The sequence below is a fragment of the Tachyglossus aculeatus genome, chromosome 26, assembly GCF_015852505.1.
Source record: "Tachyglossus aculeatus isolate mTacAcu1 chromosome 26, mTacAcu1.pri, whole genome shotgun sequence".
Taxonomy (NCBI): Eukaryota; Metazoa; Chordata; class Mammalia; order Monotremata; family Tachyglossidae; genus Tachyglossus; species Tachyglossus aculeatus.
This window is the reverse complement of record NC_052091.1, coordinates 12958353-12979592: the sequence shown is the minus strand read 5'-3', so window position 1 is coordinate 12979592 and position 21240 is coordinate 12958353. Positions and strand designations below refer to the sequence as shown.

At 44.6% G+C, this 21240-nt stretch overlaps 1 protein-coding gene across 5 annotated transcripts in view; it reads right to left on the bottom strand.

Moving 5' to 3' along the window:
* Positions 1-12515: 12515 nt before the first annotated feature.
* TMEM266 (transmembrane protein 266) overlaps positions 12516-21240 on the bottom strand; it is a 102521-nt gene continuing 93796 nt past the window's right edge. For all 5 annotated transcript variants that reach the window (XM_038766916.1, XM_038766918.1, XM_038766914.1 and 2 more), the window contains 2 exons: positions 15610-15672; positions 12516-13729 (listed from right to left, as the gene is read on the bottom strand). In XM_038766916.1, coding sequence (XP_038622844.1) covers positions 13146-13729; positions 15610-15672 — 647 coding nt within the window. In that variant the 3' untranslated portion in view covers positions 12516-13145. The remainder of the gene's footprint in view (positions 13730-15609; positions 15673-21240) is intronic.

The following is a 21240-nucleotide window of genomic DNA, read 5'->3' as shown; positions in this document are numbered from 1 at the left end:
GACTGGAGTGGGGAGACAAAGGAGGCGGGCAGGGTGGGGAGGGGGGAGAGCCAGGAGGCGGAGGCAGTAGTCAAGGCGGGATAGGACAAGTGCTCGGATCAATGTTAGTAGCAATTTGGATGGAAAGAAAAGGCAACAGAAACTGAGACTAAGGTCTTTTTTTTTTTTTTTTTAATTAGCACCCAATGTTTAAAACCCTTGCTTTTTCTGTCCTCCTCCACTTAGATCGTGAACCCCCTAGGGAGCGGGTTCTGTGTCTGAACTGTTTTCTGTATTTACATCTATCCCAGCGCTTAGCACAGAAGGTCAGCACACCGGAGGGGCTTCAAAACCCCTACAGTCAGTTCATCAAGCCTCAGAGGTTCAAAGATTTGAAGGCATAGTTCCATATGTCATTAGCAAAGCAAGGTGCAGAAGTCAAGTTCTTTAGGATGGATGCATTCAGCAGTTTGAGCGTTGACTTTGAGATGGGCCCCTGGGACATTTTCTCTTTTAGGGAAAGGTTGCAATTGACCCCTCCCACCCATTAAGGGGCCCATTTAGCCATTGGTAAGGGAGGGGGCCATTTTATCTCTACACTCTCTTCCCCCGCCACCACCCCCATCCTATAAGCCAGTCTTTGTGGAGTAGTTAGACTCAAGTTTAGGCTTCTGCTGCCATTGTTCATCTGTAAAATGGGTATTGAGACTGTGAGCCCCACATGGGACGGGGACTGTGTCCAACCTGATTTGCCTGTATCTACCCCAGAGCTTAGTACAGTGCCTGGCCCAAAGCAAGCACTTAACAAATACCACAATTATTATTTATTATTATTAGAGTGGCTAAGGAAGTACATCACCAGAGCCACTCCTAGGGTTACTCTGGTCAGCCAGAATCAAAGTTGGTGGTTTAGTCCCTGTGGAGGTCACAGAAAGGAGGGGGTGGGTGCATCTGTCAGCACCCTTTTCTCCCTCCCCCTTTTAATGGTGAGGATTGGGGTGGAGGGGGGATAAAGGCCTCTTTAAGTCTAGCTGAAAGCTCGGTAAACAGAGGCCTGCTGGTTATCTTATCTCCAGGGCCTACCAGTGCCTGAATGGGCCAGTGATTTATCCTGTTGTGCTGGGAGCCCTTTTGTCAAAGAAGGGGCCTCCTCTGAGGAAGCTTCTCCAAAGTGTTCAGTGGTTTTTGAGTGGGTGCAAGGGAGGTGCTGAGAGCCAGCCTGGCCTTGTGTTTGCCCCTGCGTCTTATCTTGCTATAGCTAGGTTCTGGAAATATGTCAGCTTTCCTCTAAATTCATCGGTTGGTTGGTTTTGGCTTTTGCATTTAATGGGTAAAATTGCGCTTGTATTTATCGTGCCTTGTGTCTCCTATTGTTTGGGGTTTTTTATTTTTATTTTTTTATTTTTTTGTCTTATGCTTCTGTCACTAACCCATCCTCTCCCTAATTCTCCGATTGTGAACCCCTTGGGACCCGGACTGGTTCTAATTACCTTCTATTTATTTATTTTTTCCACCTCTCAGTACAGTGCTTTGCACACAATAGTTGCCGATTAAGTTCTATAACCACTACTTAAAGGGGTATGAGGAAGCACAGAGAAGCAGCATGGATAGAATATGGGACGGGGAGTCAGTCGGACCCGGGTTCTAATCCCATCTCTGCCACTTGTCAGCTGGGTGACCTTGGGCAAGTCACTTCACTATGCCTCCGTTACCTCATCTGTCAAATGGAGATTCAGACTGTGAGCCCCATGTGGGACAGGGACTGTGTCCAACCTGACTAGCTTGTATCTTACCCAGCACTTAGTACAGTGTCTGGCACATATTAAGCATGCAAAAAATTCCATTTTTTTAAATAAGTGAACAAATATTATTGATTTTAACAGATAGATTTGATTAACTTCACAAGCTGAAGTATCGCTGATACACAATCATGTAACACAATCTACCTGAAATCAAAATACCAAGGGAGTCATTGCAGTCCTTTTAAAAAATCTTTGTAAGACTTCAAAAAGGAAGCCTGCACAGTAGGAACATCACATATCAATAAAAAGATGAAAAGTAAGGATTCTTGCTTATGTTCAGATGTTTTGAATGATTTTTGAAGCGCTCATACTTGTTGAGAAACTATCTTGCCTGCATAATTTAGCATTATAAATTGGACTTGGACTTGATGGGCTTTCATTGTTATAATAAAAGTTCTTAAAGTAGCTCCCTCTTCTAGAAGCACTAAAGTCAGACTTCTGGGAGCTGTATTTGCAACAACAAGTGGACATTTAAATATTGACCCATGGAGATAACCTCATTTCCTATGTACTAAAACGCCAACCTGTGAGCTGTTGTATAGCAAATAGTTGGGTGGAGATGAGTAATCTGTAGATGTGTCCTGGGGAAGAAGGGGAAGTTGGGGTGGGGATTTCAGATTTCTGGGTTTGGAGGTTGGGGAGGGGACTGAGAGAAGGTGAGATGAGCTTGGATCTGTACCCTTTGGGCACTTGATATTGACCCCATCTTCAATAATAATAATAATAATAAAGGCATTTACTAAGTGTTTACTATGTGCCGAGCACTGCTCTAAGCACTGGGGATTATACAAGGTCATCAGGTTGTCTGACGGGCTCACAGTCTTCACCCCCATTTTACAGATGAGGTAACTGAGGCACAGAGAAGTCAAGTGACTTGCCCAAAGTCACACAGCTGATCAGTGGCGGAGCCAGAATTAGAACCCATGATCTTTGACTCCCAAGCCCGGGGTCTTTCCTCTGAGCCACGCTGCTTCTTCAACTCCTCAGCACTTGTGTACGTATCCGTAGCATTTATTTATACGAATGTCTCTCTCCCCTTCTTGACTGTAAGGTCGTTATTGTTAGTATGATATTCGTTAAGCACTTACTCTAATCACTGGGGTAGATACAAGTTAATTTGGTCACAGTCCCTGTCCCATGTGGGACTCACAGTCTAAGCAGGAAGAAGAACAGGCATTGAATCCTCATTTAACAGTTGAAAAAAAATGATGCACAGAGAACTTAAGTGACTTGCCCAAGGTCACAAGCCAAGCAAGTGGCAGAGCCAGGATTAAGAACCCAGGTCCTCTGACTCCCAATCCCATGCTTTTTCCACTTCTCAGAGTGTAAGGACAGGGAATGTGCCTATCAGTTCTGTAATACTCTCCCAAGGACTCAGTACAGTGCTCTGCACACAGTAAGCACACAATAAATACCACTGATTGATAGGGGAAGTGTGGTGGTTTCAGGAGAAAAGTTCCCTTTCCGCAAAAACGAGATACTATCTCCACCCACAGCCGGGGGATGGCACCTTGTCGATTGATGGCTCCCAGGCACTAAATTGTCTCGAACTAGCTGCTTAAAAAAAAAAAAAGCTCAAGAAGGTTGTTGGATTCTCGTCCTGCCTCTGTAGAGGCAGTATTTTATTGTCACAACTCCTCCAGTTCCTTTGTAAAATTGAAATGAACTTACCTACAAAGTTATGAGACTTAATTGATGTTTGCAAGGCTCAGGGAGCATATGGTGAAAGGTGCCATATAAATCCTAGGCATTGTAGTATTTTTAATGCATTTTATCACTGTGTTTAATGTTATAATTAATCTCTGGTGTGGTAAGAGTACTTTCCTTGTTTCAGCATAAATAGGCAGATTGTTCCTCTACACGACAGGGTGGGTTTTGCATACAGACCTGCCAAAGCTGCATGTCTGGGGTCTTGCTATAAATTTCCGCAGCTAATGTTCCATCATTTTCCCTGGATAATTAAATTAAATATTCACTAGAAGCCAATACCAAACTTTTTTTTCAATATTGGAGCCTAAGAAGCCAAAATCATTATGACTGTATTGAGCATTTAATGTCGATGAAATATGGGGAGCCTTGAGCTTTGATGGATTTTAATGCCTCTGCAGGAAAAGGCATCTAATGTAGGCAGGTGCTTCCCTGCTGGCAAGTGTCTAGAAAATCAATGTCTCTGTATATATTTATATTTACAAGGGCAGTGCTGACTGCATTTGTTGAACCACAGCCCTGGGTAACTTTGTAAAAAATCTGATTTTTGAAATCAGATATTAAGGGCTTACTATGTGCAAGACACTGTACTAAGCACTGGGGAAGAAAGAAGAAAATCAGGTTGGATACAGTCCATGTCCCATATAGGAGTCACGGTCTTAATCCCCATTTTACAGATGAGGAAACCGGAACACAGAAGTGAAGTGACTGGCTCAAGGTCACAGTGATTAGAACCCACGATGCTCTGACTCTCAGGCCTGTGCTTTATCCACTGGGCCACAATGCTTCTCTGCTTCTCTTAATAGTCATAATAATAATAATAATAATTGTGGTATTTGTTAAGCGCTAAGTGCCAAGCACGGTTCTAAAACCCATCAATGACACCTGCTGACATTTCCTTTAAACTATATATTGAAGGCAGTAGAACTATTTGAGGAAGCTGTTCTTACTTTACATTTCCATAGAGCATCCTTTCCTTTAGCCCTGAGCTCTGTATTGGCTTCTCTGTTCATCCTGATGAAGTGATGGAATCTCCGATTGTAAAAGACAGATGAACCTTGGTTCCGTAGCAGAGATTTTGGGATTAAGAATCAATCAGTCAATCATATTTATTGAGCATTTACTATGTGCAGGGCACTGTACTGAGTGCTTGGAAGAATACAGCACAACAATATAACAGCTACATTCCTTGCCCATGACGTGCTTGCAGTCTAGAACGAGCACCTGTATGAAGGAATTGATTTTAGTTCTAGTGGTTATGGGCAGGGAATGTATCTGTTAACCCAGTTGCATTGTATCATTATTATTATTATGGCATTTAAGTGCTTAGTATGTGCCAGCCACTGTACTAAGGGCTGGGTTAGATACAAGTTATTCAGGTTGGATACAGTCCATGTCTCACATGGGGCTCACCGCATTAGTCCCGATTTTACAAATCAGGGAACTGAGGCACAGTGAACTGACTTGCCCAAGGTCACATAGCAGACAACTGGGGGAGCAAGGAATAGAACCCAGGTACTTCTGACTCACAGTCCTGAACTCTATCCACGAGGCAATCCTGCTTTTCCTAAGCACTTCTAAATTTCCGTACTTTCCCAAGTGCTTAGGACAGTGCTCTGCACATAGTAAGTGCTCAATAATTACCACCGATGGATTGATTCTTTGCTGATCTAGAGCTGCCGCCCCTAGAACATGTATTCCATCATTATCATCAGTGGCAGAAACATTGGACACCTACTGTGTGCAGAGCACTGAACTAAAGCATTTGGGAAGATAGAAGAAAAAGATATGTTCCCTGCTCTCAAGGAGCTTACAGTTTAATGGAGGGAGTCTAGCAGACACACATTTCCTAAACATGCAATAGGTAAAAGAGGAAGAGCAATCAATCAATCAATCAATCAATCGTATTTATTGAGCGCTTACTATGTGCAGAGCACTGTACTAAGCGCTTGGGAAGTACAAATTGGCAACACATAGAGACAGTCCCTACCCAACAGTGAGCTCACAGTCTAAAAATGGGGATTTAGAAAAGAGCAGATTTAGAAATAATAAAAGGAACAATAAGCAATTAGATAATGCATAATGAACAAATATATGTGAGCTCTGAGGTGGCAGTTGAGGTGGGATGACGGGGGAATTAGGTAGGATCTATTTCTTGGAGTAGGGGACTTTTTAGGAGAGATTTTAAGGTGGGCAGGAAGGTGGCTTGATGGATTGAAGAGGAAGGGAGTATGGATAACAGCAATGCATCAGACGAGAAGTTGCAACCAAGATAGAGAAGCAGCATGGTCTGATGGGCAGTGGCAGGGCTGGGATTCAGAAGGACCAGGGTTCTAACCCTGGCTCTGCCACTTGCCTGCTATGTGGCCTTGGGCAAGTCACTTACTTCTCTGTTCCCGTTACTTCAATTGTAAAATGGGGATTAAGGCTGTGAACCCCCCATGGGACGGGGACTCGGTCCAACCTGACTAGCTTGTATCTACCTCAGTGCCAAGTACAATGCCTGCCACATAATAAGCTCTGAACAAATACCATAAAAAGGTACTGTTAGAAAGTTAGGTTGGTAGGAGCAAGGAGTGAAAGAGAGGGTGTTGGGTAAATTGGTCATTTGCCCAGTTTTATACTATTAGCATTCTGCAGCTGGTCTATCACCAGTGTGGTGCAGATAAGGCATTGGATGCCTTCATGTCTGGTATTTTAATTTGCATCCCCCAACCTCCCTCTGCCTTGGCTCCTAAAGCTCTCTAGGAAGCAATGCTCATTTTTATAGGGAGTGTAGTGATTCTGGAGCAAAGGCTTTCTTTGGGTTTCTTTTTTTGATAAATGGTATTTATTAAGTGCTTGTTATATGCCAGGAACTGTACTAAACGCTGGGGTAGATACAAGCTCATCAGGTTGTATCAGTCCATGTCCCACATGGGGCTCACAATCTTAATCCCCATTTTACAGATGAGGTAACTGAAGCACAAACAAGTGAAGTGACTTGCTCAAGGTCACACAGCAGACAAGTGGAGGGGCAGGATTAGAACCCAGGTCCTTCTGACTCTCAGGCCTGTGCTCTGTCCACCACGCTAAGGGGCAGGAGTCCCCTGCAGAGTAAGCTCTGCTGATTTCCATAAAAGATTACGGGTAACACTATTATGTTAAATTTGCAACGTGCAGAGCACGTTAACGTAACGTACATCTACTCTCTAGACTGTCAGCTCCGTCTGGGCTGGAAATATGTCTACCCACTCTGTTGTATTTGTTTTTTAAAGTATCTGCTAAGTGCTTACTATGTTCCAGGCACTGTTCTAAGCACTGGGGTAGATGCAGGGTAATCATCATCATCATCAGTCGTATTTATTGAGCACTTACTATGTGCAGAGCACTGTACTAAGCGCTTGGGAAGTACAAATTGGCAACATATATAGTCCCCACCCAACAGTGGGCTCACAGTCTAAAAGGGGGAGGCAGAGAACAAAACCAAACATACTAACAAAATAAAATAAGTAGAATAGATATGTACAAGATATGTATGTAATCAGGTTTAACACAGTCCATGTCCCTCATGGGGCTCACAGTCCTAATCCCCATTTCACAAATGAGGCAACTGAGGCACAGAGAAGTGACTTGCCCAATGTCACCCATCAGGAAAGTGGGAGAGTTGGAATTAGAACCCAGATCCTTCCACCTCCCAGGCCCGTGCTGTAGAGTCGTGTTGAACTCTCCCGAGCTCTTAGTACAATGCTGTGCACACAGCACTCAGTAATTGCCATCTGCTATCCAAGTTGGCAGAGGCGCTGTGGGACTCCTCAAGTGCTGGCAGTGATGACTGATGGAGAAGGGCAGAGAGGTAAGAGGGAGACAGCAGATGGCAATCCTTGAAGCCAGTGATTGTGAGTTTTTGCTGTACGCAAGACAAGAAAGGGTTAGCTGAGGCTGGGTGAAGCAAGGAATGGGGATTGAGCCCTCAGTCACCAGGCCCTTTCTTGACTGTGAGCCCACTGTTGGGTAGGGACCGTCTCTATATGTTGCCAACTTGTACTTCCCAAGCGCTTAGTACAGTGCTCTGCACACTGTAAGCGTTCAATAAATACGATTGATTGATTGATTGATTGATTAGAGAAGCAGCGTGGCTCAGTGGAAAGAGCTCGGGCTTGGGAGTCAGAGATCATGGGTTTAAACCCTGGCTCCGCCACTTGTCAGCTGTGTGACTTTAGGCAAGTTAACTCATCTGTAAAATGGGGATGAAGACTGTGAGCCCCAAGTGGGACAACTTGATCACCTTGTAACCTCCCCAGTGCTTAGAACGGTGCTTTGCACATAGTAAGCACTTAATACATGCCATTATTATTATTATTATTATTATTATTATTATTATTATTATTATTATTAGGGGTTTGTGGTCTTGGCCTCCCCCTCCTAGGAGTTGCCCACCCCACAGAGCCCAACCCCTATGCCTCCTTGCCCGCCTAGCTCAGGCCCCACCCTGAGATTGGAAGGCTTGTGAAGCGGGGATGGAGCCTTTATAAAGATTTAGACTTAAAGTCTGGAGATAGGGAATTTCAAAGATAATCTTGGCTGTGTTTTCCTCCCTTAGAGTGTAAGTTCTTTTTGGGTAGGTAGGGCCAAATTTTGTTGTTTTCGGTCTTCCCAGGCTCTTAAGTTGCTTTGCGCAAACATACACCCAATATATATTAGCAATAATTCAATAGCCCGTGGAGGTTTTGGAGGAGTGGAGTGCTCTGAAAGACGTTTTTAATCGATGCTATTTGCAGCAGCAGGTAGGCTAGACTGGAGAATTGGAGATCTCTAAGGAGGCTGTTACAGTTAATGCACACAGGGAGGGCTTGAGCCAGGGGAGTGGTCATGTGGGAGGATGGGAAGAGGGGGCGTGTAGGAAATAAAGAGGAAGGACCCAACAGGATTGAGCGACTCGGAGCTTCCGTGTCTGCTGCTGCTGTCTGAGGGGCTCTTTCAATAGGGAGGGAAAGTCGAAATGGAAAGTTTGACTTTATATTCAGCACTCACGGTGAGGCTTGGACTAGGCCCTGGCGACTGTCAAGAGGTACATGGGTGGGAGAGTAAATGAAACCTGCCTTCTTTCAAAAATCCATCGACAAAAAGCGTAACTGGGTGTGGATAACCACTTAGGATCGCTTAGTTAACGGTATTTATTGAGCACTTACCGTGGGCAGAGCACTGTACTAAGCGCTTGGGAAAGTACAACATAACAGAGTTGGTAGACACGTTCTCTGCCCGCCACTGAGCCTTTAGTTCACCTGTGGGTGAGAGGTGGGGAATTAAGGAAATGTCTACTTAAGGTCTGAATTAATACATGCAACTGTGGCATCTCCTCACACCCATCTTGTGCTCCACAGTTAAAGTAGTGAAGAGTTTTAAACTGAGAAGTGAATTCTTGTGATGAGAACTGTGAGCCCGTTGTTGGGAAGTGATTGTCTCTATTGCCAAATTGTATTTTCCAAGTGCTTAGTACAGTGCTCTGCACACAGTAAGCGCTCAATAAATACGACTGAATGAATGGAGTTATGAGTGTCCCATGGGAATGATCTTCTCCAGTAGCCCCAATGTCTTTGATCCGTAAGGAATCTTGAGTAGTGTATTCCTCTTCTGACTTGACTCACCTGTAAAAGGACATCAGTGCCATCGTTTGAACCTGGGTCGGGCTTACCGTATGTTCTGAACTTTAGCAGACTCTTGGGCCTGGGGTTAAGGTGTCTGAGGAAATTGTGGCCTTGGGCAGGCAGGGGAATTAGCTTAGCTGGCTCAGGTTTCCTTGAAAAACAAAGTGAAACGTCATGCACCAAGAATCCAGTGTGTGCACCAGAGAGGGTTCTTTTTCAGTAGCGCTGAGCAAGGGGAAGGGTGAAGCAGATGGGGAACTCTGGCTGCCTGAACAGATGGCACTTTTAAAAGCCCTAATGACTTTTCACCTCTTAGAGAGCAGCATAAGTCAAAGCACTGCAGCTGACATGGCTTATGGTCTGCTGAGAGCAGCAGAGGGAAGCGAAGTCGGGTGGGTGGGAGTGTGTTAGACCGAAACGGGTTTGTCACCCCAGCTTTTTTTGCCACCAGGGACTTTCAAATCAGATTTGGGGGCTTCCCGTACCAACCCCATGCTGGGAACTTATTTTGAGATCCAGAAATTTAGCAGAATAGTTGGCTGAAAAGCCTGAGGGTTCTTTTCTTATAGCAGCCAACCACATCTCCCTCCCCTCATAAAGCCCCTCAGAGCCACTCGGAGATGAGAAGCCATTAAGGTCCATCCTGAGCACCCAGACATAATTCATTGCTATAGCACTTGTGGGAGTCATGAAGCTGGACAAGTTTTCAGCTCTCTAAATCTCCTGCCCTTCCAGGCACGTGTGGTTGAGCAGTCAGTTAACACTTTTCCTTCCCTTCTGTTGTACTTCGTGTAGAGCAAATGAGGAGCTTCAGAGTGTTTTGGTTCTTGTTTTAAAGGAAAAGCTTTTTGCCCATTAAATAGAAGAGGGACTGATCTTTTAATCCAAACTTTATCACATCTGGCTTTCCTAATCAATCAATCAATGGTATTTAATGAGCACTAACTATGCAGAACACTCTACCAAGCACTTGGGCAAATACAATACAACAGAGTTAGACATGATCCCCACCCGTATTTTTCCCTGGAACCTGGAATGTGTCTATATATATATATATATATATATATATATATATATATATATATATATATATATATTGTACTCTCCCAAGTGCTTAGTCCAGTGCTCTGCACCAGTTAAGGGCTGAATAAATATGATTGACTTACCTGAGCAGTCAGTATTGCTGGGCTTCCCTGCTGTTCACTTCCATAAGACTCTTACCTGTGAGCAGGGTTGAGTCCCTCAAGGGACAGGATTCTTGTCTAATTCCCACTTGTATACTCTTTTCCAGAACTTAGTACAGTGCTCTGCAAACAGTAAGCACTTAATAAATACTATTAGTACTGCTACTTCAGTGATCATTCAAGCACTTGCCCAGGGAACTCTTGGAGGAGGGTAGGGTATGATACGTTTTGAACTTTCCAGAGGGAGGAAAGAGTAGCGCATCTGGCCTAATCCCTAACAATTGTGTTATTATTTAAGTGCTTGCTAAGTGCCAAGCATTGTACAGAGCATTAGGGTAGATACTAGCTAATCGGCTTGATCACAGTCCATGTCCCACATGGGGCTCACAGACTTAATCCCCATTTTACAGATGAGGTAACTGAGGCACAGAGAAATGAAGTAACTTGCTGAAAGTCACATAGCAGACAACTGGCAGAGCCAGAATTAGAATCCAGGTCCTTCTGATTTCCAGTCCATGTTCTATCCACTAAGCCGAGCTGCTTCTCAGCATTTGCCCAGCCTTCAGGCTGGGGAGTAATAATAATAATAATAACTGTGGTATTTATTAAGCACTTACCTTGCGCCAGGCACTGTACTAAACACTGGGGTAAATACAAGCAAATCGGGATGGACACAGTCGTCCCACAAGGGGCTCACAGTCTTAATCCCTATTTTACAGATGAGGTAACTGAAGCAAAGAGAAGTCAAGTGACTTGCCCAAGGTCACACACAGACAAGGGGCAGAGCCAAGATAAAAATCCAGATCCTTCTGACTCCCAGGACCATGCTCTAATCCACTACACCAGGCTGCTTCTCAGCAGAATGGGGGGAGTTCATCCCGACTCTAAGTGGAAATAGCCAGCCTTCATGACTCATTTTGGTGTTTTATGCAGCTCCCGTGTTTTCCAAACAGGATTCTGGGAGCCAGCTAATTTTCTGATGAGTTGTCTGGCTCCTAACGGCTGAAGCTCTTGGAGTAGGTAGATGGGCATTGGAAGCCCAGAAAGTTGAATTCCATTTTGGAAATCAGCACCACTTTGCATTTTTAGGCAGTCTGCCTTGGGGCAGGTCACTAGAAAAGGAAACTATCAGCTGATCAAGTTTTGGCAGGAAGGGAATGCGAAGGGAAAATCTAAAAAATAAAAAAAAACTTTCTTGAGCTACACGATCAGTTCACATGGGAGTGTAAGAAATGTCACATCCCCAAACAGAAAATAAGGGTACATCCAGAATGGGCAAAACCTGCTAACGTTGGTTATACTAGTACTTCCTCCTGCTTCATCTCTCCAAAAATAGTTGTCTGTAACTCAAGGGTATTCTGAGGATTTGACCCACTGGGTCTACCCAGTTGAGTACTCTCCCAAGCACTTTGTTCAGTGTTCTGCACACAGTAAGTGCTTAATAAATATCATTGATTAATTGACTAATATATTATTTTGACATTTTCTGGTACAGGTAGCTTCAGGTGGTCAGTCTCCCAAGATGAAAGGATCTCAGGAACGTAGGCTCTATCTACCTGTTTCATCATTTTTACCATAATTCAGATTTTCTTCGTTTTTATCCAATTGAAAACTAGACTGCTACTGGTTGACTAGAGAGTGCGTGGAAGTTACAGAGCCTACATAACAAGTGAGTCTAATATCAATCAATCAATGGCGCTGGTATTATGTGAAAACCAAACCAAAGTTCCCCCAGCAGTTAAACCTGTATTATTCTTCTACTGGCTGAGGATGTCTCTCTATACTAAATCCATTCTATTGGTTTAGGGGTGCAATGAAAAGTCTCACACTAAGAAAGTCAGGGTGGCTAACAGTCTTGATTTAGTAGCGAGGGTGTAGGGGACACTTCTGGGTGAAATCTCCCTTGGCTAATTTGGTACTAACCTAATTTTTAAAAATGTTTGAGTCCCCAGATTTTCGTGGGGGTAGGTTCAATTTGAGTGGAATGGTGTGTGAGTAGCGCACGTTGTTACACACATTTGTATTTGGAACGAACGGGGCTTTTGCACTGAACAAGGTAAAAAAAAATGAATGTGGTCACTGCAATTGTACTGAAGGCTAATATCAGGTATTTGACACCCCCATCATTTCCAACTCAGAGAAGGGAGAACTTTTGCTGTGCTTCTACATTAAGAAAGAAGGACCCAACAAGGAAACTGGTTGAATTTAGGGTTTGTGTTTTTTTATTAGTAAAGCCCAAGTTGTAAAATGTCCATTTTTTTTTTCCATTTTATTTCACTGCCATCTCAAATTTGCCTTCAAAATACTGAGAAATACTCATGCGGGAAAAATCAAAGGCTCGGGTCGAGTTCTCTGAATCTGCATCATCCCAGAGTGCTCCTGAAAAAGGCCTGGGGGCAAAATCCAAAGCAGCCGAAGTCCTGAATTTGTACAAAGTTACAGCCATCACGTACAAAGGACACATGTAAGAAATCGGAGGAGGAAAAAGTTTACAGCCAGCTGTGCTCTACCCTGCTGAAGCTGGACCCTGGGTGAAGGGCTAACAGTCCAGTTTACATAAAAATGACTCTTAAAAAACCCCCTCCCCACCCCAGAGTTTTAAGAACCTGTACACTCGGTGAGGTCACCGTTCGCTCCACACCGTGGTTGCGCCCGCGGGGCTTGTGTGTGGGACCTCTGAAGCCAGAGGTCGTGAAGATGCCACGGGAACTCAGGCATGGAGAGGATCAGTCGGTTCAACGGACCAAGTGAGAAGCAAGACCCTGCGTCTGACCGGGGATGGATCCAAGGGCACCAACCATTAAAGCCGCGAGGTGGGTGGCTATCTTCCGTCCCCTTGGGAAGCACTAGGATTCCGGAACCCTATTCAACTTCTGCTCTTTGGATTCCAAAGATCTGTACTTTTCATCCAACACGGGCGTGTTGGGCTGAAAGTGGATGACTGGCTTGATCTGAAACACGTTAAAATCCTCCTGGTTCTTCTGGTTGCATGCCTTCACCCTGTGCTCCAGCTGGGGGCTGGTTTTGGGGGATCCAGTGGGGCTCGGAAGTTTGAGATTGACTGGGTCTAACCCCTTCTGTGACAAGGAGTCCTCCGACAGGGAGGAGAGCAGTTCCTGGACCATGGCGTTGTTGACCCGGGGTCGGGGTCGCTCGAAGCGGCCCGGCTGGGGATTCCCCTCCCTCTCTAAGGGCCGGTACTCTGACGACTCCTCGCGGGTGGTGCTGCAGTCCGTGGAGGAGCCGAAGGTCTGGCTGCTGATGCTCTGGGCCCGGGTGACAGAGCTGTCGATGGAGCGGGAGAGGGTCCCGGGGCTGCCGAGTTTCAGGGGCACGTCCGCCGTGAAGAGATCAGAGGAGACGTTGGGATGGTGGATGTCGATGGCTGCCGTGGTGATGACACAGATGGCGGGTTCGGGGACCCCACTGTCTGCAAGGGAACAGGGAGACTGGGTACAATAGCAGCTGGTGGTCGCTTGCTACTCTAAGATGCTCAGGCGAGGTCCATTATTGACCTCGCTAGAGAGAGAGGAGCAATCTTGTCATAAAAATATTCATTCAGTCGTATTTACTGAGTGCTTACTGTGTGCAGAGTACTGTACTAAGCGCTTGGGAGAGTACAGAATAACAATAAACGGACACATTCTCTGCCTACCACGAGCTGACCGTCGAGAGGGACGAGCTTACCATTCAATGACAATGTGCTTCTCATAATTGCCTTAGCTTTTCTAATAATAGAGCTTTTATTCCCTCTAGACAGCAAGCTCGTTGTAGGCAGGGAATGTGTCTGTTTATTGTTGTATTGTGCTCTCCCAAGATAATAATAATAATAATGGCATTTATTAAGTGCTTACTATGTGCATGGCACTGTTCTAAGCGCTAGGGGATACAAGGTGATCAGGTTGTCCCACGGGGGGCTCAAAGCCTTAATCCCCATTTTACAGATGACGTAACTTAGGCAAAGAGAAGTGACTTGCCCAAGATCTTAGTACAGTGCTCTGCACATAGTAAGCGCTCAATAAATATGAATGAATGAATGAATGAGTTTGGGGCTTCTTTGTAAAATCCTGTCAAAGAAACCGCAGCTCAGGTGTCCTAACCCGCCCCTAGTCCATGAGTGGTGAGTTTCTTGGTCAAAGCAGCATGGCCTAGTGGATAAAGCATGGGCCTGGGGGCCAGAGGACCTGGGTTCTAATTCCGCCTCCTCCACTTGCCTGTTGGGTAACTTTAGGCAAGTCATTTAACTTTCTCTTTGCCCCAGTTTCCTCAACTGCAAAATGGGGATCCAGTTCCTGTTTTCCCTCCTACTTAGACTGTGACAGAAATATGTAGGACAGTGATTGTATTTGGCCTGATTAACCTGATTAACCCAGGCTTAGAACAATTCTTGACAAATAGTAAGTGCTTAACCAATACCACAAAAAATATCCAGAAAAGATCATTAGTAGTGTAAGGGCAAAAACTGGTCCTCCAGACTTAAAAATGCAGAACCTGGGAGTTTCAAGTTGAAACAAAATAAAGCAATCCCCTCCCTGCCAACCAAGATCATAAAATAGTGAATTAAAAATTATTTCCCAGAAAACTGGGGCATGAAAGGGACAAGTTTGCTGTGGGTAATTTAAAAGTCGGCCAAACAAAAAGACTGCATCAGAATTACTGCGGTCTTTTTAAATGGGAAAACTGAAGTAGCGTAGCCTAGTGGATAGAGCACAGACCTGGGAATCACAAGGACCTGGGTTCTAATCCCCGTTCCTCCACTTGTCTGCTGTGTGACCTTCTCTGTGACTCAGTTCCCTCATCTGTAAAATGGGAATCAGGACTGTGAGCCTCATATGGGACATGGACTGTGTCCAACATTGATGTCCAACACAGTAAAGTGCCTGGCACATATTAAGTGCTTTAACATATTACCCCCCTCCCCAATAAAAAAAAATCTAGATGAGGCAAGCTGGATGATTAGTCCCTCTAGACTGTATGCTCATTATGGGCAGGGAACATGGCTAATTCTGTTGTGTTTTGCTCTCCCAAGTACTTAGTACAGTGCTCTGCACATAGTAAGGGCTCAATAAATTTGATTGATTAATTGGTCCTTTCAAATGTTCATTTCATTGGAGCTTTCTTGTCCTGGATCAATTGAGCTTTAGCATTTTCCCACTTTGGCCCTAGCTTCTAACCTGTTTTCATTTCCTTCCCCCTAGTAAAATTACACCTGGTTTGTGGCATTGACTCCAGTGGTACCTCTGGCTTGGGGCAGCTAGAGATGAGTTGTTATATTCAGAATTTTGGTTAGGGCCTGTCAAGTAATCTTACCTGTACTGGGCTCGTTGTAATATTGGCTGATATAGTTATTCATGTCATCCTTCACCACAGCCTCTGATAGGGAGGAGAGAGAGAGAGAGTGAGAATGATTAATGATTATTAGAAAAAGCATGGCTTAGTGGAAAATGCATGGAAAAAGCATGGTTCTTATCCCAGCTCTGGCACCTACCTGCTGAGTGACCTTGGGCATGTCACTCAACTTCCCTTATCTCTCCCTCCTACTTGGACTGTGAGCCCCGTGTGAGACCGGATTATCTTGTATCTACCCCCAGTACTTAGTACAGTGCTTGGCACACAGCAAGCACTTAAATACCTCAATTATTATCATTATCATTATTATTATATAATAATTACAAAGATCTATTGATAGTCTAGAAACAGTGAAGGTGGTACTAAGGGCCTAGTCCCTAACTTAGGGAGAGGACAAAGAGTTCTCTGGGGTGCAGGGGTGTAGTGTCTACTAAATCTATTGTATTGTACTCGCCCAAGTGTTTAGAACAGTGCTCTGCATACAGTAAGTGCTCAAAAACCATAGAGAAGCAGCGTGGCTCAGTGGAAAAGAGCACGGGCTTTGGAGTCAGAGATCATGGGTTCAAACCCTGGCTCCACCAATTGTCAGCTGTGTGACTTTGGGCAAGTCACTTCACTTCTCTGTGCCTCAGTTACCTCATCTGTAAAATGGGGATTAAGACTGTGAGCCTCACGTGGGACACCTGATCACCTTGTAACCTCCCCAGCACTTAAAACAGTGCTTTGCACATAGTAAGCGCTTAAAAAATGCCATCATTATTATTATTGAGGAGTTTTCTTGCTGATTCTCTGAGGACAGATTGTGAGTAAGCATCAATTCCTGGCCCATCGTTTGAACCCATCCTTGGGCTCTGCCTAGGGGAGCAGTGAGGGAAGCTACTGTTCCCAGAGAACGACCTCACTTCCTGAAAACGTCTTGCCCATCTCCTTCTGGGGATCCAGCCCAAAGGGAAAATCGGCACACTTCCAAAGAAAGAGAAACAGGAGCCAAAGAGTTCCGGGATCCGTGCTGCTCTGACTGCTTTCTTCCATCATTCCTGTTTCAATAGATCTGATATTGATAAATACAGAAAGGAATATATTCGAAATTGGCTTCCAGTTACCAGAAGTCAAGGGGAACAGGGTGAAACCGGACAAATGTATTGGTATATTTTTGCAAGGGTGTCAACTGCCTTCTCTGCCCCACTTTTTCTCAGGGTCACGAATAAGTGATTTCCCAGTTGAAAACTGGGAGTCAGTTGCTGGGAAGAGACCTGCATGGCATAATGCCATCAAGATGGGAGTGGCTGCCTTTGAGCAATAGCTTTGCATGGAAAAGAGAGACAGGGAGGCAAAAGAGAAAATAGGCCTGATGCTGCAAATGTTAAAGCACAAGAGGGGATATAACCTTTTTGTTATTTTCAATGTGGCTGGGGCTGTGGATCCCACATTGGCCTTTTTGATCAATCAATCAATGGTATTTACTGAGTGCTTACTGGGTGCAGAGCCCTGTACTAAGCGCTTGGGAGAGTACAGTACAACAGAGTTGGTAGACACATTCCCTGCCCACAATGACCTTACAGTCTAGTGGGGGAGACAGACATTAATATACACAAATAAGTCATAAATAAATGATAAATTAATAAAATTATAAATCGACACATAATAAATTTTCAGCTCCTCAACAGCATATGTCACCATCAGTAGTGACTTTGTTGAATATGAAAGGCAACTATATAGCAATAACTGATTAGTGATTAACTGTTTTTCCTCCCCCTCCATTCCTTTTTGACGAGAGTGCTAAGGAGCTTTGAGAGCGGTAATGAAGCCAAGGGTCTGGAAAAGCTACGAACTGGCTAATCAAGTTTTCTTTCTTTTTTCCAGAGCTTTTATTCTGTGCTAAGAACAAGATAATCAGACACAGCCCCTGTCTCACATGAGACTCACAATCTAAGAGGGAGAGGACCTAATATTTTATCCTCCATTGTGCAGAGGGTGAAACAGAAGGACAAGAAGGTCACCCAACAGGCTTGTGGTAGACCTGGGACTAGAACCCAGATCTCCTGGCTCCTAAATCCGTGCTCTTTCCACTAGGCCAGGCCGCTTCCGCCAGGCTGCTTCCCTGTCTCTAAACCTTCCCCGTGAATCGTGATATTGGTACATTGTCTTGGCAGGGAACATTTCTGTCACCCCATCCTGCAGCCTGCCGCTCTAAAGAAAAAAAAAAAAAGATTGGCAGCAGTGAAGCTGCAGGGAATAAAGAACTTCATTAAGATGGCATCAGCTGCCAAGGAGGTTCCTGAGTTGGTCTGGAAGCTCCTGCAATTTTTTTATTAATGGTATTTGTTGAGTGCTTCCTATGTAACAGGCACTGCACTAAGCGCTGGGGGAGATACAAGCTAATCAGGTTGGACACAGTTCATGTCCCACATGGGGCTCACAGTCAATCCCCATTTTACAAATGAGGTAACTGAGGCACATAGAATTGAAGTGACTTGCCCAAAGTCACATGGCAGAGAGGTGGCAGAGCCGGAATTAGAGCCCAGGTCCTTCTGAATTCCAGGCCCGTGCTCTATCCTCATTGCTTCTCAAAAGAGGAAACCAATACCTCAGACTTTCTGCCTCATCTTCATGAACCCCACTTAGTACTTGCCGGCCAAACCTTGCTATGTTGGGGCATAAAAAAATAATAATCACTGATTCCCCTTTCATGGGCCTGAAAATGACACAGAAACCTCAACACCCATTAAGAGCAGGTGGTATCCACTCGGAATCTGTTTTTTCCAAGCTGCTGTAAACAGGGTTCCACACGCTCTTTTTCCTAACCAGGATGGCTGGAGGTATATCAATCAATTGCATTTATCGATTGCTGTGTGTACAGCACTGTGCAAAGCACTTGGGAGAATAAAACTCAGTGTTGGTAGACCCCCTTCCTGCCCACAATGAGCTTCCAGTCTAGAGGGAGATATATACTATGATAATTTACTTTCATAGGGAAAGTGACACCATGCGCATTCTGAATAAACGTAGCTGATGAGACAAAGAATATTTCACCTCATCTCTTTAGCTAATGGTTTGGACAGAAGAGGTAGGTTGAATTAAATAAACTGACCGAAGAACAAACGAGGCCTCCCACACCCTTGTTTATTAGCGTTAAGGCAGCGCCAGGACAAAACCCCCATAAATTTCCAAACACTACTGCTGGAGGTGGGGTTGGGAGTCAGTGTTCCGTCCTAATTCCAGCCTGCACACGCTGAAAGGTGAGCCCTGCTCCCTGACAAAGTAAATGTGCAACTTTAATGGGAGGAAAAAAAGACTGATCCTCTTTTTGAGGAGAAGGCTACCCACCAGCTCCAGGGAGACCCTCTCTATCAAGACTGGCCTCTTAGGAAAAAAAAAAAAAAGAAGAGGCAGTACTGGGGCCCAGATCCAGAGACATTTTTCCATTTCATTGAGAAGCTGAGTGGCCTAGTGCATAGAGCACAGGCATTTGGAGTCAGTAGGACCTGCATTCTAATACTAGATCTGCACTTTCCTGCTGTGTGGCCTTGGGCAGGTCGATTTGCTTCTCTGTGCCTCAGTTACCTCAGTTACTGTATTATTGTTGTTGTTATTTTGTACTCACCCAAGCTCTTAGTATAGTGCTCTGCACGCAGCCAGTGCTCAAAAAATACAATTGAATGAACTGTGAGTCCCCTATGCGGAATAGGGATTGTATCCAATCTGATTATCTTGTATCCATCCCAGTGATTGGCACACAGTAAGTGCTTAACAAATATCATTATAAAAAAAATCATTTTCCTCCCTAGCCAACCTCTAGCTATATCTTACTCTCGACTCTCCCACCTCCACCCCCTTGCTCATCCTTTTGTCCCGAAGGGATCCCCTCTTTCCCTACATCAGGCAAACCACTGCTCTTCCCACATCCTATTCCTCACAAACAATTCCCTCCTCCAACAAGCTTGCCCTGATTTATTTCCCACATCTTCTTTTCACCATCTCCAGAAATTATGAACTTCTCTTCACCTTCCTTAGCACTCATACATAAGACCGATGTATTTATTTTGACCACTACCTGCTCAATTATAAGCCTATGTAAGTAGGTAGGGATAGGTAAGGATAAGGATAGTATTTACTGAGCGCTTACTGTGTAGAACACTGTGCTAAGTGCCTGGCAGGGTGCAATACAACAGAAGTAGTAGATCCGTGCCCTGCCAATGCAGTGTTTACCATATAAAGGGGAAGACAGACCTTAAAATAAATTAAGGATATATACATAAGGGCTTTAGGGCTGAGGGTGGGTTGAAGTATCAAGTGCTTGAAGGGTACAGAACTAAACTCACCCTTGTATTCTCCCAAGTTCTTAGTACAGTGTTCTGCATAGAGTAAGCACTCAATAAATACTATCGATTATAATAATTGTGGTTATTTGTTAAGGGCTTACTGTGAGCCAAGCACAATACTAAGCACTAGGATAGATACACAATAATCAGGTTGGACACGGTCCCTGTCCCCCATGGGGTTCATAATCTAAGTAGGAGGGGGAACAGGTAATGAATCTCCATTTTACAGATGGGGAAACTGAAGCACAGAGAAGGTAAGTGACTTGCCCAGGGTCTCACATCAGGCAAGTGGCAGAGCTGGGTCCTCTGACTCCCTAGCCTGTGCTCTTCACTAGGTTGTGAAGCAGCGTGGCTCAGTAGAAACAGCCCGGGCTTTGGAGTCATAGGTCACGGGTTCAAATCCCGGCTCTGCCAAATGTCAGCTGTGTGACTTTGGGCGAGTCACTTAACTTCTCTGTGCCTTAGTTACCTCATCTGTAAAATGGGGATTGACTGTGAGCCCCCCGTGGGACAACCTGATCACCTTGTAACCTCCCCAGCACTTAGAACAGTGCTTTGCACATAGTAATCACTTAATAAATGCCATCATTCTCGATTGATTGAATACTATTGATGGATTACTTTTAAGAATATTTAAGTTTATCTTCATTTAGGGTGAAAATTCTTTGTGGTCAGGGAAGGTGTCACTTCATTATTCTGTGCTTCTCAAGCACCTCTTACATTGGGCCTCCCCAAGTGGCTCAATAAATGCTACTACCCTTATTCCCTCTCCAAACTGTGGGCTCTGAGGTTGTGGTGAGGCTAAGTCCTTGAGTTGCCAAAGAAGAGCCCCAAGGTTGCTGGAATGTTAATGTTCATATCTAATGTTAGATGAGAAGCAGCATGGCCTAGTAGAAAGAGCACGGAACTGCAAGTCAGTGGACCTGAGTTCTAATCCTGCCTCCATTTCTCTGCTGTATGACCTTGGGCAAGTTACTTCACTTCTCTGAGGTCCTCAATTTCCTCATCTGTGCCTAAATTTTGACTGACTGTGATTCCCCATGTGGGACAGGGATCGTGTCCAACCTGATGATCTTGTATCTACCCCAGCGCTTAGTACAGTGCCTGACACATAGTAAGCACTTGACAAATACTACAATTTTTATAACTACTAGTACAGGGCACAGTTCCTCTTCCTCCGTCAGCTAGCTCGTTCTATGACTGCCAAAAATCTGAATATATCATAATAACGATGGCATTTATTAAACACTTACTATGTCCCAAGCTCTGA